Here is a 16,078-nt window from a genome sequence, read left to right on the forward strand (position 1 = left end):
GAAGGAATTAGACAAGCTTCTTGCGGTTGGTTTTATTTATCCCGTACCAAATAATGAGTGGGTTTCTTCAATCATGATGGTCGCAAAGAAGTATGGGAAAATCCGAATTTGTCAAGATTTTTGGAAACTTAATGCAGCCACCAAGAAAGATTACTTTCCATTACCTTTTACAGATAGTATGGGTAATATGTTGTCATTATTACCAGGTAGTAAAAGAATAGGAGTGGGGCACCAGTTAAAGTCATTCTGTGGTATTATTTTGGGTTGGTTAGAGTGCCATTTTCTTGTATTTCTTGTATTTTTGAGAGTGGTAGTTTCAGTTAAGAGTTAATAGTGAGAAACAGGTCACAAGTGTCGATTGAAGAAGTTCCAAAAGAGAGGAGTCACTTTCATTGCCAGTTGGAATTAAGAGATGGCCAGATCTTGAAATCGGAGGCTCAATTCCATGTACTGGGTGAATATAATGAAGTTCTATCAAACCAATTGAGGAAAGAGTCGATGGACTGGAGGAAGAAGAAGAAGATTTGTAATTGAAACTAGATTTGGTCGAACCTACATTTGATAATGAAACAAATGATTAATTAGGTGGACGAGAGGAACTAGTAACTTTGTGGAGATTTGTTAGATAATTTTTAGATAGGTATCAATTGAGTGTTTGTAAAGACGCTGCACAGATAGGAGTGGGGCTATGTAGAAAAGATATTAATTCGTTTTTGAAAGATATTGATAAAATATATTAATAATCCATATAATAGAAAATTCAGGAGGACGGATGAGTGATTTAGTTCTTAAAAGTAGTTAATTACAGAATTACGGTTAGAATCTGAAGAATCAGGAGAAAGTATATAGGAGTTGTAGAAGTTAATTAAGATGCCAAACTGCGATAGTATTGAGTCGGGGGTAAGCTTGGTACTACCTCTTTTCTTTTGTTTGTTATTTTCTTTGAATAAGAGGATTGAGAGTTTCTGAATATTGTGAAGTGAATTATGGAATAGAAATGTGATTGGTATTATTTGAGAAGAAGAAAGATTGAATACTGAAATCTGATTATAATTCAGTAGAGAGAATGAGTCTGTGTTTGTGGGAAACACCGTAAGGTGAATAGCAGTTTTGTGTGAAGAATTCCACTGATTGGAATGAGGGTAATTGTGTGCTCAAAGTTGTGAGGGCGTAGTATTACAGTTGAAGATTATGAGGGTGAATATATTGGTGGAAATAGCAGTTATTGGTATGACTGAATTGTTGTAAGGAAGAGACCGATAAGATAAAGGAGGAGATTATAGTTTGCTTGTGTGTTCAGATATTAGAAATAGAGAAGATACATTCAAGAGATAATTGATTGTACGATCCTAACGTGAACGCTTAAGCAACTAGTCATTCTCCATATTCGAATCTCTCTATACGAATTTATTTCTATTAGATTAATTTAAAATAAATAAAATAAGTAATCACAATATTCTTGAGAATTAGACTGATGGTTAGGCAGTTTAGTTGATAACAGTGGGTTGTTAGTGGAACAAATGGTTAAGAATTCAAAGGGTCATAAACTTTGGAATTCGTTGGCCGACGGTCCATCTTTTAGTAAGATAAAGAGGTTGGGAAGTGGAAGATCAGAGCTAGACTGTGAGAGTTGTAAGCCGAGGTAAGCTTGGTTCTATCTCTTTATTTTTTTTGCTTTTATTATTTGCTTATGAAGAATTATAATTGAGAGAAGTATTGTTGAAACTATGATTAGAATATTATGGAATATGACTTTGGACTGATCATTTTGGAGAAAATTTTAACCTTGAGAATTGAAATTATCGAATTGTATTGTGTTAAGTGAAGATATTGAATTCTGTGTGATGAATTGAGAAACTAAATACAATAAGTAAGTTGGAGATTAGTAATTGAATATATATAAATCACAAAGAAAGTAAGTGGGAGATGAACTGATAAGAATATGGAAGTATTGTTGAATTGATAGTCGTAGAATGGATTATGTGTTGAACTAAGATAGAAGTAATAAGCCTTGGTGTTTTGTAGTTTGATAATTGATTTTAGATAGCTAAAGTATAGACAATTGTGATACTAACAGATCCAATTCATATAACCAGTCTTTTTTCGTGTTCAAATCCACCTCTATTAGTTCAATTACTTTGGTATATTAAAGCTTGAGCACAATGAGAACAACATTTTGGCACCATTGTCGGAGAAATGATAACAATATGAAATTTTAGAAATTCATTGTATAGGAAGAATGAAAGATTATGAGTGATAATCATGAAAGGAAGGATTATCAAAGAATTAATCGATAAGCAAAAGAAAGACAAGAGCGATTATGCATAAGAAATCTCCTACAGAAACGACAAAAAATAATTGTAGATCCAAATAAAATCAAAGGAAGAAAAATTCAAATTCAAATAGCAAAGATCAACTGCATGGTAGCATACCTTCCTTCAAATCACAATGAAGGGGTAGACCATCTATTAACTTCTTCTCCTCCGCATGAGGAATGGGCCAAGGTTTATACGTGTTTATATCCCTTGGAAAGACGTTAGGCCTCTGAATATTGTCAAAACATGAAACTGTGTTAAGAGCCGAGGAATAAATTGCATCAGACTGTGTGGCTTTTGTAGCCAGTTCAACCACAGTGTTGAAATGTAATCGAGATGTGGCGAGAATATTGGGCTTGCTCTACTAGCGTACCTTCGGTAATTTTCCTGCGGGGTCATACTCATCCCGTTCAAATGGACAGTGCGTTTCCACAAAGGGCTTCGCCTGCAATTGGAAAGCACAACTATTAGTCTCGCCATTCAACTCGGTTCGCCCATCTAGACGTTGACTGTGATAAGTATGAAGTAAGCTTTCACGGCGCTTACGGCTCTCTGTCTGCGCCGCAATATGTTGTTGTATAGACTTGGCTTGCCCTCTCCATACTGCGCAATTGCATAGACCACTAGATTTGTTAGGATCGGTTGTGAGAGCACAATGGACTGCTGGTTGAATGACAGTTTATCTAACTTGTTGAACGGGATCAGAGGGCTTTTCTGCACCATGACAGGGTTCTGGCTGTTGATGCTTGTAATATACTCACAAATTTATGTGACGTTGCATTAGGTTTCAGAAAGGCCAAGTCACCTTTACTATGACCATGTTATCTTTTGTAGCAAAAGGAGCTGCGCAGGACATTGCCTCTCGAATAATCTTAGGCCTCGGTGGCGGCGGAGTCATGGATCTGTTGGCTCCAGGTTTGCGATTCCAAGGGCTTCCATTCCATTTGTTATCTGGCTGCCATACTTAAGAACACGTTACCTGTAAGATACTGCAAATATACTTACAGATAATTGTAGAAGGTTATTTCTACTCGGGTTTGCATGAAAATGACTCTACCTAGCCATTCATTCCGTGATGCGAGACATGTTTTGGCAATATTTTCTCTTGCGGAGACGTTGCCCATATCAGGGAATTGCTTACATATTTTAGGTCGAAAGTGCGAGACTCCTTGGGATTCGAGTTGTCTCCGTCATCCAACTCCCATGGCAACTTGTGAATCTTCTTCCGCAGTTCAGCGTCAACATGACCCAGAGTAAAGCCTCTGGATTTCATGTGCGGGTGCTCGTCCTTCTCCCAAGGAGGTATCACCATCGGATTTGTCTACTGCCATCATAAACCTTAGCAATTTTAGCGACACAAATTCAATATGGGAGTCAAAGGTTTCGTACGCGAAGTTCAATAAAATCTGGTGGAGTGAGCAAACATAGGTACCTGTCTTTGGAAGCGTTCATTGTCGAATGTTGCAAAGGGAGCATTTGCCGAGGTGGACAAGATCCATGGATTCAACCCAGGACCTCTCCCAGGTCTGGAATGGTAGAGCAATTCGTCGTGCTCCCATGGTCGAATTCCAGGCTCTCTCCACCAGGCCTTCTGTCTGTAGATTCATATTTGCCTAATGATTAGGTTGTAGATTAATGATTGATCATATAAAGCTTAATTCAAATTTAAATTTTATCTAATTCATAATAGATATATCTATAGTAATGTATCCAAAATTATTGATTGATATAAAAAGCAAAGATTTCTTCTAATCTTTGGCACAATAATAATAAAAAAAAATCCATAATAATTAGACTTTGTTATAACATGTACTAGTTTCTTGCCATATCAACAAGTCTACCATAGGTAATAAGAAAATTACATACTTATAAGATATAATGCTTAACAAAGCATAGTTATAAGAGTGAAAGAATGATTTGGTTGTTTGGTTATTAATTATTGGCATAACTAATTATAAAAGATGCATTGATATATCAATATAATAAATTTTTTTTTTAGTAATTTCTTATGTCAAAATTATCCACTAAAGAAGCACTTACTGTCAAAGATAAGAACTCAATGAAATCAAATAAATAAATGAGGCTTTCTCTCAAAAAAATACAAAAAATAGAAATAGAGAGGTATATACATTAAAAAGGAAACTAAAATGGCTATTGCCAAAAGATAAGAAAACTAGAGACTCTTGAAACTAAGTTGTAGCAAATTGTATTTGCCACATATTCTAATCTTTGTTTCCTTTGAAGGTAGTTAATAGGTCCTCTAAGCCATTGATAATATCCCATTCCACGATAGGAAGACTTCCTTATTATTTAATCATTGTTAAAACCTTTGTAACTTCCTTCAAAAAAAATATTTGTAACACCATCAACAATAGTTGCTACCTCCAATAAAATCAATAAACATTGAAAGTCTCTTCCTAAGTTATGATATTAAATATTTTTTTGATATAACACAACTAATAAATGAAAGAGAAAAGAAAAAATTACAACATAGAAGATCTTATTTTAAAATATTAAAGCAAATTATCTTAAAAATGTAGATAATAGTCAAAAGATAGTAAAATTAAAAAATGCTAATGCTATCTTTTTGTAAAATAGGCTTCTACTTACTTTAGGGCCATAAAAAAAAAAAAAAAAAAAAAAAAAAAGTAGATTTAAAAATTAAATGATATAGACATATGAAAGGAATAAAGAGTAGATTTTAGCAAAATTAACCTCAAGAAGCTAAGAATTGATATCCGGAGAAGACTCGTTGTCAACATGGATCAAAATCATACCTTAAGACACAAAACTGTGCATCTACAATGACTTTGAAGTTCTTTTGGAAGATCAAAGAGTGAGATTTGAGAGTAAACTTATAAAGAGATTTTTAAGGATTGAATTTATATCAATTGAGTTTATATTTAGTTTTGGAGAGATTTTCAAAATTAGTGATGTTCTTCGTTGATTTAGATTTTGAAAAATATAATTATGTCAACATATTTGAGAGTTTCTTAAGTTGTATAGTATGTATATGAATAAATTTTGGATAGAGTATTAATGTGCTAGTTGTAAATATATGTGCAAATTTTGAAAACAATTAAATGGTTAGATCAAAGTGTGTGAAAGTTTTTGTAGATTGAAGTTTCAAAAATTAGAGTTTGATAATCAGTGAGTCTTTTTAAGATCTTTCACAATCTGTCATTTGAATTAAAGTGATTTTTTTTATATACAGACTAGACTTTATTTTCAATAGTTTAAGTAGATTTTGGAAGAAATCCAATGATTCATAAAGAAAATATTAGTACTAGAAGTTCAATATTTAGATTGGAGTAGGAGGCTAATCAACACCTAAATAGATTTTAGTTCTTAAAAGTAGTTAATTACAGAATTACGGTTAGAATCTGAAGAATCAGGAGAAAGTATATAGGAGTTGTAGAAGTTAATTAAGATGCCAAACTGCGATAGTATTGAGTCGGGGGTAAGCTTGGTACTACCTCTTTTCTTTTGTTTGTTATTTTCTTTGAATAAGAGGATTGAGAGTTTCTGAATATTGTGAAGTGAATTATGGAATAGAAATGTGATTGGTATTATTTGAGAAGAAGAAAGATTGAATACTGAAATCTGATTATAATTCAGTAGAGAGAATGAGTCTGTGTTTGTGGGAAACACCGTAAGGTGAATAGCAGTTTTGTGTGAAGAATTCCACTGATTGGAATGAGGGTAATTGTGTGCTCAAAGTTGTGAGGGCGTAGTATTACAGTTGAAGATTATGAGGGTGAATATATTGGTGGAAATAGCAGTTATTGGTATGACTGAATTGTTGTAAGGAAGAGACCGATAAGATAAAGGAGGAGATTATAGTTTGCTTGTGTGTTCAGATATTAGAAATAGAGAAGATACATTCAAGAGATAATTGATTGTACGATCCTAACGTGAACGCTTAAGCAACTAGTCATTCTCCATATTCGAATCTCTCTATACGAATTTATTTCTATTAGATTAATTTAAAATAAATAAAATAAGTAATCACAATATTCTTGAGAATTAGACTGATGGTTAGGCAGTTTAGTTGATAACAGTGGGTTGTTAGTGGAACAAATGGTTAAGAATTCAAAGGGTCATAAACTTTGGAATTCGTTGGCCGACGGTCCATCTTTTAGTAAGATAAAGAGGTTGGGAAGTGGAAGATCAGAGCTAGACTGTGAGAGTTGTAAGCCGAGGTAAGCTTGGTTCTATCTCTTTATTTTTTTTGCTTTTATTATTTGCTTATGAAGAATTATAATTGAGAGAAGTATTGTTGAAACTATGATTAGAATATTATGGAATATGACTTTGGACTGATCATTTTGGAGAAAATTTTAACCTTGAGAATTGAAATTATCGAATTGTATTGTGTTAAGTGAAGATATTGAATTCTGTGTGATGAATTGAGAAACTAAATACAATAAGTAAGTTGGAGATTAGTAATTGAATATATATAAATCACAAAGAAAGTAAGTGGGAGATGAACTGATAAGAATATGGAAGTATTGTTGAATTGATAGTCGTAGAATGGATTATGTGTTGAACTAAGATAGAAGTAATAAGCCTTGGTGTTTTGTAGTTTGATAATTGATTTTAGATAGCTAAAGTATAGACAATTGTGATACTAACAGATCCAATTCATATAACCAGTCTTTTTTCGTGTTCAAACCCACCTCTATTAGTTCAATTACTTTGGTATATTAAAGCTTGAGCACAATGAGAACAACATTTTGGCACCATTGTCGGAGAAATGATAACAATATGAAATTTTAGAAATTCATTGTATAGGAAGAATGAAAGATTATGAGTGATAATCATGAAAGGAAGGATTATCAAAGAATTAATCGATAAGCAAAAGAAAGACAAGAGCGATTATGCATAAGAAATCTCCTACAGAAACGACAAAAAATAATTGTAGATCCAAATAAAATCAAAGGAAGAAAAATTCAAATTCAAATAGCAAAGAGACCAGTGATTACACCAATGGCCGTGGGAGTGCTAGAAGAACCAATTGTAGTACAAATGGGAGCAGTAGGAGACCGAACTATAAATGTGGCACCATTACCTACTTTTAGTGGTTGGTCGGGCTCTGATCCAGATCATCATATATCTCAATTCTTGACAGCCTACATGGCTAATAATGGTAGAATTGAAGATATTTGGTTGAGATGGTTGCCAACAACTTTAAAAGATACAGCTTTTGAATGGTATAATCAGCAACGAGTGGATAGATTTCTCAATTGGGAGGCCTTAAGGAATGCCTTCTTAACCCATTTTAGACCAATTCGATTTGAGAATCGGCTTCGTGAAAGTTTTATGAATAGCAAGATGTTTGCGGGAGAATCCGTAGAGTCGTATTATGGTCGGGTCGCAGATATACTTTGTAAATGGTCAAATAATCAAATGCCAAAGGCATTCATATTCTCGATATTAATTAATGGTTTGCATCTACCAAAATTAAAAATATTTATAAAAGAAGCTCGACCAACTACGATAGAGGCATTGTTGGCACAAGTAAAGGTGTGCGAAGAATGTCATTATGACCGATTGTTAACAGTGGGGGCCACGATGATTCCAAGTTGAGGAAGCCAACAAATACAACCGAAAAATGTGTCAATGGATAATTATCCACTAATGGCTACCTCCAATGTGAAGAATGTTATGTTGCAACAACCAATTAATACTACACCACTCCAAGCAATAGCGCCAATAATAATGACACCTTATTTTACATCACTAACCTATCAACAACTGGAGTTGTTTACAAATATGACTATTAAAGATCTAAATGAAGCCTTGTTATTAAATCTAATAAAGAAGATGGAAGAATTGGCCATGAATTTGGTTAAAGATAAAGAAAAATGACATAAGCCTTCTAATACGAGACCTAATGTATGGTCTAATAATTATAAGCGATAAGGTCATTTTGATATAGAATGTCCATCACCTAGACAAACGGGTATTCAATGTACATTTTGTGGAAGAAAGCACCCTACCCAAAACTACTTATTATCTTCTACCGTACTAGTTTAGCGTTCTCCTCTAAAATGATACGATGCTCACAGACTTCAGCGGAGATACTTTTTAGATCAACATAAGTGCAAGCAAAAGCTGATTTATGATGCAAGAAAAATTCTGTCCAGCAGGTTAACTCCTGTTCCTTAATACCTTCATATACCTTAATTATTCGAGGCTCTATTGTGGTTGCCAAGTTGATAGTTTGATATAAAGATACAATGGCGATGTTTGGTTTCAACCCTCGCGTTGGTTTAAAATCAGTCGGTAAGTCCGACATGTGTGAAGTACTGAATCCTATATCTAGGGCACTCACATGGTGCACATCATACTAAGTCATCCAATCAATACTAACTTTAGGAAAGATTTCCAAATCCATCGGATATATCAAGTACTCCTCCAAACCGCCACATTGCTACACTACTCCAAGGTGTTGGTCTGCTTCTACGGATGCCTCTGTAATCGGTGCTATTGCATCATCATCGGTGCTAAGCTCATTGTTCAATGTCAATTCAGATGCTGGCAATTGAAATTCCCCGTGATAGTATACTGAGTACATTTGTAATACCATTTTATCTCCGCCCTTGCCAATTGTCAAAGTATCCCGATCCCAATCGTTCTTGGCCTTCCGTTGATAAAGCCAAGGTCATCCCAATAAAATTGGATACGATAAAGTTGAAAGTTGTAACCGAAAGATGATATAGTCAATTTCATATGCAATACCGGTAATTATAGTTTGAACATTCCATAAAATATCCATTGATTTAATTCAACTATCATCTGCCATCCGTAGCACCAATGTTGTACGTACTAAGTCATCCAAATCTAAAGCATCTATTGTATCAATATTCATTAAATTGACGTTGAAACCACCATCCATCTGAACACCCGAGATCATAACACCATCAATCAAAACATCGATGGTTGGTGCACTTGGGTCAAGGTTCAAACTGACTTCACAAACTTCCTTATTGCATTACTTATGCCATATTAACGATGAATTCAATGTAGAACGGCACTCTGGTACGACTCCTAGAAGTTGTCCATAATAAGACCTGGATTGGATGGCCCTGTAATTGAGTTCAATTGGCCCTTCGCTTCAAGATCACCCAAATGTGGAATTGGTCCTTTTCCCTTTTGCTGACTTCTTATAAGGACAGCTTCGACTACTTCTACCTGATGAACTGGTGATTCTTGTATCTTGTTATTTTTTTCCTCTATAATTTGCTTAGTCGATTGTGTCTTTTGATTATGATTATTAAGATTAAATAGAATATTGCATTGATAATGAAAATGACCCGATTGCTTTCAATTTCCACATATTAGAGCATATTCGTCTATAAACCTTGGATTAGGGCATTTACTGGCATAATGACCAATTTACTGGCACCGATGGCAACGTAGTGGTTTTCGGCCCATACCATCAAGTACACTTAGAGTATCCATTGGAATATATCTAGTAGGCCGATTCTAGGTAGCCATAGTAAATAATCTTGATTGACCAGTTGCTACTGGTCGAGAATTGGACTGCTGAATTGATATAGTTTGAAAATTACTCCCTTGATTATTTCTACCGTTCTGCATATTTGTTCCATAAACCTTATTATAATTAGTATTTTAAAAATTTTCAAAGCCAGGATTAGGTCAATTTGGGCTATTACTCTTCTAACCACCTATATTTTCAATGTGTATTTAATTAACATCCCATTGAGTTGGCTGTATTAATGTCTGGTTATTGAATTGTTATTGCCTTTGTAAATAAAAATAATAAATTAGGTGGGCCAGAGGAACTAGTAACTTTGTGGAGATTTGTTAGATAATTTTTAGATAGGTATCAATTGAGTGTTTGCAAAGACGTTGCACAGATAGGAGTGGGGCTATGTAGAAAAGATATTAATTCGTTTTTGAAAGATATTGATAAAATATATTAATAATCCATATAATAGGAAATTCAGGAGGACGGATGAGTGATTTAGTTCTTAAAAGTAGTTAATTACAGAATTACGGTTAGAATCTGAAGAATCAGGAGAAAGTATATAGGAGTTGTAGAAGTTAATTAAGATGCCAAACTGCGATAGTACTGAGTCGGGGGTAAGCTTGGTGCTACCTCTTTTCTTTTGTTTGTTATTTTCTTTGAATAAGAGGATTGAGAGTTTCTGAATATTGTGAAGTGAATTATGGAATAGAAATGTGATTGGTATTATTTGAGAAGAAGAAAGATTGAATACTGAAATCTGATTATAATTCAGTAGAGAGAATGAGTCTGTGTTTGTGGGAAACACCGTAAGGTGAATAGCAGTTCTTTGTGAAGAATTCTACTGATTGGAATGAGGATAATTGTGTGCTCAAAGTTGTGAGGGCGTAGTATTATAGTTGGAGATTATGAGGGTGAATATATTGGTGGAAATAGCAGTTATTGGTATGATTGAATTGTTGTAAGGAAGAGACCGATGAGATGAAGGAGGAGATTATAGTTTGCTTGTGTATTCAGATATTGGAAATAGAGACGATACATTCAAGAGATAATTGATTGTACGATCCTAATGTGAATGCTTAAGCAACTAATTATTCTCTATATTTGAATTTCTCTATATGATTTTATTTCCATTAGATTAATTTAAAATAAATAAAATAAGTAATCACAATAATCTTGAGAATTAGACTGATGGTTAGGCAGTTTAGTTGATAACAGTGGGTTGTTAGTGGAACAAATGGTTAAGAATTCAAAGGGTCATAACCTTTGGAATTCGCTGGCCGACGGTCCATCTTTTGGTAAGATAAAGAGGTTGAGAAGTAGGAGATCAGAGCTAGACTGTAATAGTCGTAACCTGAGGTAAGCTTGGTGCTATCTCTTTATTTTCTTTACTTTTATTATTTGCTTATGAAGAATTGTAATTGAGAGAAGTATTGTTGAAACTATGATTAGAATATTGTGGAATATAATTTTGGACTGATCATTTTGGAGAAAATTTGTGACCTTGAGAATTGAGATTATCGAATTGTATTGTGCTAAGTGAAGATATTAAATTCTGTGTGATGAATTGAGAAACTAAATATAATAAGTAAGTTGGAGATCAGTAATTGAATATATATAAATCACAAAGAAAGTAAGTGGGAGATGAACTGATAAGAATATGGAAGTATTGTTGAATTGATAGTCGTAGAATGGATTATGTGTTGAATTAAGACAGAAGTAGTAAGCCTTGGTATTTTGTAGTTTGATAATTGATTTTAGATAGCTAAAGTATAGTCAATTGTGACACTAACAGACCCAATTCATATAACTAGTCTTTCCCCATGTTCGAACCCACCTCTATTAATTCAATTGCTTTGGTATATTAAAGCTTGAACACAACGAGAACAATAGTCATAAATTTCAAAGTCATCTAAAATAACTCTAAATTTGTAAGATAATCACAAATTTATTATCCAATCATATTATTTCAAATAAATTTTCAAAAGATTATTTTATCAAGGTTGTCTACAAACTCTACTCTATGCTTACTAAAAATAATTCACAATTCTTACAAGTGTGTGGTTTTGTACCTCTAAGTCTTGTTTTGACTCTAATTCACTATCAATCCTCTTTTAATATCAATCTAAGAGTTTTAATAGTAATTTTTTTAAAGTTATTCTTAACTTGTATCTAAATATGCTTAAAATATTATTTTTAATTATATAACTAGTTTTATCTTATTTGTGGCTTTACAAGTGAATAGAAATTATTTTAAAAAATTAAGAAATTAATAATAAAATTTTAAATACCTCTGCATTATTTATTTTTGTTTTTTTAAAATAAATTTTTATTCTATTTTTAAATTAATATTATTTATAATATAATTTTTATTTATCTTTTTTACATAATAGTTGTATTATAATATAATATTGGTTATGAACTAGGATTCAAATTAGATCATACAATACAAAATCATGTACAAAAAATATAGAGATTTTTTATTAATTAGAAAGGAATATTTCCAAAAAAATCAATGGATTTTATGGTTGATAATATATATTTAGTAAAATTAAAAATATATTTAGATTATTCAAGATTACTAAGAATATAGCTTAAAATATCTTATGTTCAATTTTTGGATTGTACATCTAACTCCAAGATAAGTCTTTGTCCTATTAGATTCAAATATCTTAACTTTTCTTTTAAATAATTTTTTTTCTAAGAATCTTATAATTTTTTTAGTAAAGAAAATTAAACTAACACATATAAAAGTTATAGATAATAAATACTTATCTTTTAAAGATGTTATTTATAAAATTATTTTTATAGATGTTTCAATAAGTGGTTATAATAGCTTAATAATATTTAGTATCCTTAGATCTTATATTACTCAAGTCATTTTGAGATCTCTTGTGATTAAAAAAGTATAATTCTTAAAAAGATTAGATATTTCATAATCTTGATTTCTTTCATAGTATATCTAAGGATATCCTCAATTAAATAATAATTCATAAATTTAGAATAAGCTAATCTTTATTTTTAATATTAATAATATTCATATGGATTACAAAAGAAGGATTTTTATTTGTTATTAATACAATACATATTTTTGATGGTAGGAAGACATCAAACAATCTTCCAACACAATTTAAAAAATATTGATACATATCTAAAAAAGAAAATAAAATATTCAATTAAAGAATTGTGCTTATGGTTGCTCAATAGATCTTCAAAAAGAGATTCAATTACTATTTGGACCAATAAAAAGGTTATGCAAAATAAATTGACTTCAATTGAAGAATATCTTAATAAGAATTCCATTAAGAATCTCATATGCTATTCAAAATATCTAAAAAGAACTTCAATATTGTTTGTAAAAAAAAAAAAAGAAAAAAAAAAAGAAAAAAAGAGACGATTTATTGGATATATGTATGGATTATCAAAGGCTTAATTATTAAAATAATTATTATTAAGATAATTATTAATTATTAAGAAAATTATTAAAAATTGATATCTTCAATCTTTGATATTAAAAATTGAATACAGGTATCTTTAATTTTTTTTAAAATATTTAAACAATTTAATAAAGAAATATCACATCTTAGAAATATCTTAATAGAATAAATTTAATACTATGTATTTGAAAATATTCTAAATATTAATTTTTTAAAATATCTTTTTTTAATTATTATTTTAATTCTTTAATGACAACTAATTTTTCATAAAAATAATAGAAAATTATTTTTTTAATGGAATATATGTAAATTATAATATGAAGAACTTATACATAAAAATATGGTCTAAAAAAAATAATAATTTTTTTTGGTTAAATAATTCTTATAAATTTAGTAATATTTTAGAATATCTATAGATAAAATAAACTTTTAAATATATTTTTTGATTGAAGAATTTATTTTTTATATAATATAAAATAATTAAACTAATAAATTTTTAATAATAATTTTAGTAAAATATAATTTTATACATTTTTAATTTAATTTAATTTTTCTTAGAACCATTTCTTAAAGATATTTTAATTTAATTTAATTTACATATATTAACATTTTTAATATATATAAATTTATTAAAAAATATCATTTAATTTTAATGATATTCCAAGAAAAATTAAACTAAATGATATATTTAATTTAATTTAATTTAATTTAATTTATATAAATTTAATTTAATTTAATTTAATTTATATAAATTTAATTTAATTTAATTTAATTTATATAAATTAAATTAAATATAAATTATATTTATTTGGATGCATGTGATTCATTTTAATAAAGTTATATTTTTTAACATCTAAAAACCTACCAAATATTTTTGTACAAATAGTGTTTTTAGAATTAGATTATAAATTTATAAAAAAAGGTTTTATGTTTTTAGATTTTAAAAATTATTATATAATACTATCATTCATAAAAAAAATTAATATGTGTAAATAATTATAAAAAAAATTTAAATAATTATTAATTAGATTAAATATAATACTGAAAGTTTTTACTTCTCTTGGTTTTATATAATATCTGAACTTGAAAGTATCTTTTTTCTATTGAAAATTTCATTTAGTCATTGAAGAATAAAAATTATTTTAAACTATGAAATAAATAATTTTATTCAAATACTTTTTAAATTTGTTTTTACATGATTTTCTTTATTGGTAAAAATTAAATATAATTTTCACTGAAGTTCGTATCCAAAAATTGGTATATATTTTTGTTTGTGAAAGAGTGATATGTAATAGGTATTTATTTATTTTTTATTTTATTTTAAATTCAAAGAATGTGTAAAAGTGTTGACTATAATGATTATACTTTTATAAATTAATTTTTGATAATAAAAATATTTTTATAAAGTACTTGAATTTTATACATGACAAATGTTGAAAAATATTTATTTTAAACTTTAGATTTGAAATCAAAAACTGTATACAATATAATATAGTATAAAAATTGTCTAAATATACTTTTAAAATTAAAATTTAGATCCTAGTTTATAAATTTAATACTATTATAATATATAAAAAAATTATTCTAGAAAATTAATATAACAGCACCTTTTAATATAAATTTTTTATTACTGTATACATGCATGCATGGTTATGTACAATTAAAAAGTTAATAATTATCAAAGTTTATAATCTTGTAATATTAATAAAATATCTATTATATGTATGAATATATAATATTTTACAAATAAAAAATGTGTATTACTTATTTTTTAGAAATAAAACATAATATTATTACATTAATATAAAGTCTAAAATATTGTCTAATTTTAAATGATTGTTGAATGATTTTGAACTTTTTAATATTTAAATAATTTAATTTATTTAAAAATATATATATATATATATATGTTCTTATACAATTTGATTATTGTTAAATTTTTTCTATTCTATTTTAAAATATTTTTTACTGTAAAACCTGAAGTTTAATATACTTGTAGTTATGTTAATATAAGAGTGAGAACAAATAAACTATTTGTGTACAATTAATTTAAAGCATTATAGAAAAAATATTATTCTTGATGGTAATAAGCATTAATATTGGTGAAAATATTCATATAAAGGTCTTGTTTGAGGTCTGAAATAAGAAATATTAGTAAATATATTTAATTTTTAAAAATAGAAGAATAATAATGCAAGATGAAAGAAAATCTGTTTTAAATTTATAGCCAGAGAAGATAATTACTTGTAGCAAATTTTTATTGAAATAAAAATAAATTGAGAAGTCCAACATATTTTGATGTTATAACTTGTCTTACTAGTTTAAAAGGTAATGTTGCTATTTTAAGAATGATTACCCAAAGTAAAAACACAAGACTCCAAATCTGCACATATGAATTATATTGTAAGATAGAAAAAAAAAAAAAAAAAAAAAAAAGAAGAAGGAAGGTATTCATGCTTGTGCTACCTTGCTTTACAATAGATGTTTGTTTGGAACCAAAAAATTACAAAGTCCTTGTCTTATTAGATTCAAGAATAATTTATCCATGGACTTTTGATTTACCAATAATCTTATGAGTCATTTACACTGTATTCTCTAGCTAATATTTATTTTTCAAATTTGAATTCCATCTCTAAAAAATATTTTTGTTTCAGAATTAACTTTGTGGATGATAACCCTCAAAATGGTATTCATCCATATAGTCAAATCTAAAGATAATCTAACGAAAGCAATGACACAGTGCCACTATGAAATCCATTAAAGGATATAATTTATTAGAAGAGAAACAAATAAAAAAAATTCAAAATATTATATTAATGCACAAAAACCCA

The 16,078-nt window shown here is 29.3% G+C and overlaps 1 protein-coding gene across 2 annotated transcripts; it reads right to left on the reverse strand.

Moving 5' to 3' along the window:
* Positions 1-2,391: 2,391 nt before the first annotated feature.
* Positions 2,392-4,019, reverse strand: LOC112276746 (uncharacterized). Of its 2 annotated transcripts, none has more exons than XM_024508386.3 (6): positions 3,748-4,019; positions 3,457-3,636; positions 3,121-3,270; positions 2,862-2,918; positions 2,689-2,760; positions 2,392-2,544 (listed from the first exon to the last, which is right to left on the reverse strand). In XM_024508386.3, the coding sequence occupies exons 2-6, from the start codon at positions 3,625-3,627 to the stop codon at positions 2,413-2,415; spliced, it is 582 nt and encodes a 193-aa protein (XP_024364154.1). In that variant the 5' UTR covers positions 3,628-3,636; positions 3,748-4,019; the 3' UTR covers positions 2,392-2,412. The 2 variants fall into 2 exon arrangements, with proteins under 2 accessions (XP_024364154.1, XP_090104470.1); XM_090248344.1 differs by having other exon boundaries at positions 3,457-3,639.
* Positions 4,020-16,078: the final 12,059 nt, after the last annotated feature.

Source organism: Physcomitrium patens, chromosome 2 (assembly GCF_059467195.1).
Source record: "Physcomitrium patens ecotype Gransden chromosome 2, ASM5946719v1, whole genome shotgun sequence".
NCBI classification, from domain to species: Eukaryota; Viridiplantae; Streptophyta; class Bryopsida; order Funariales; family Funariaceae; genus Physcomitrium; species Physcomitrium patens.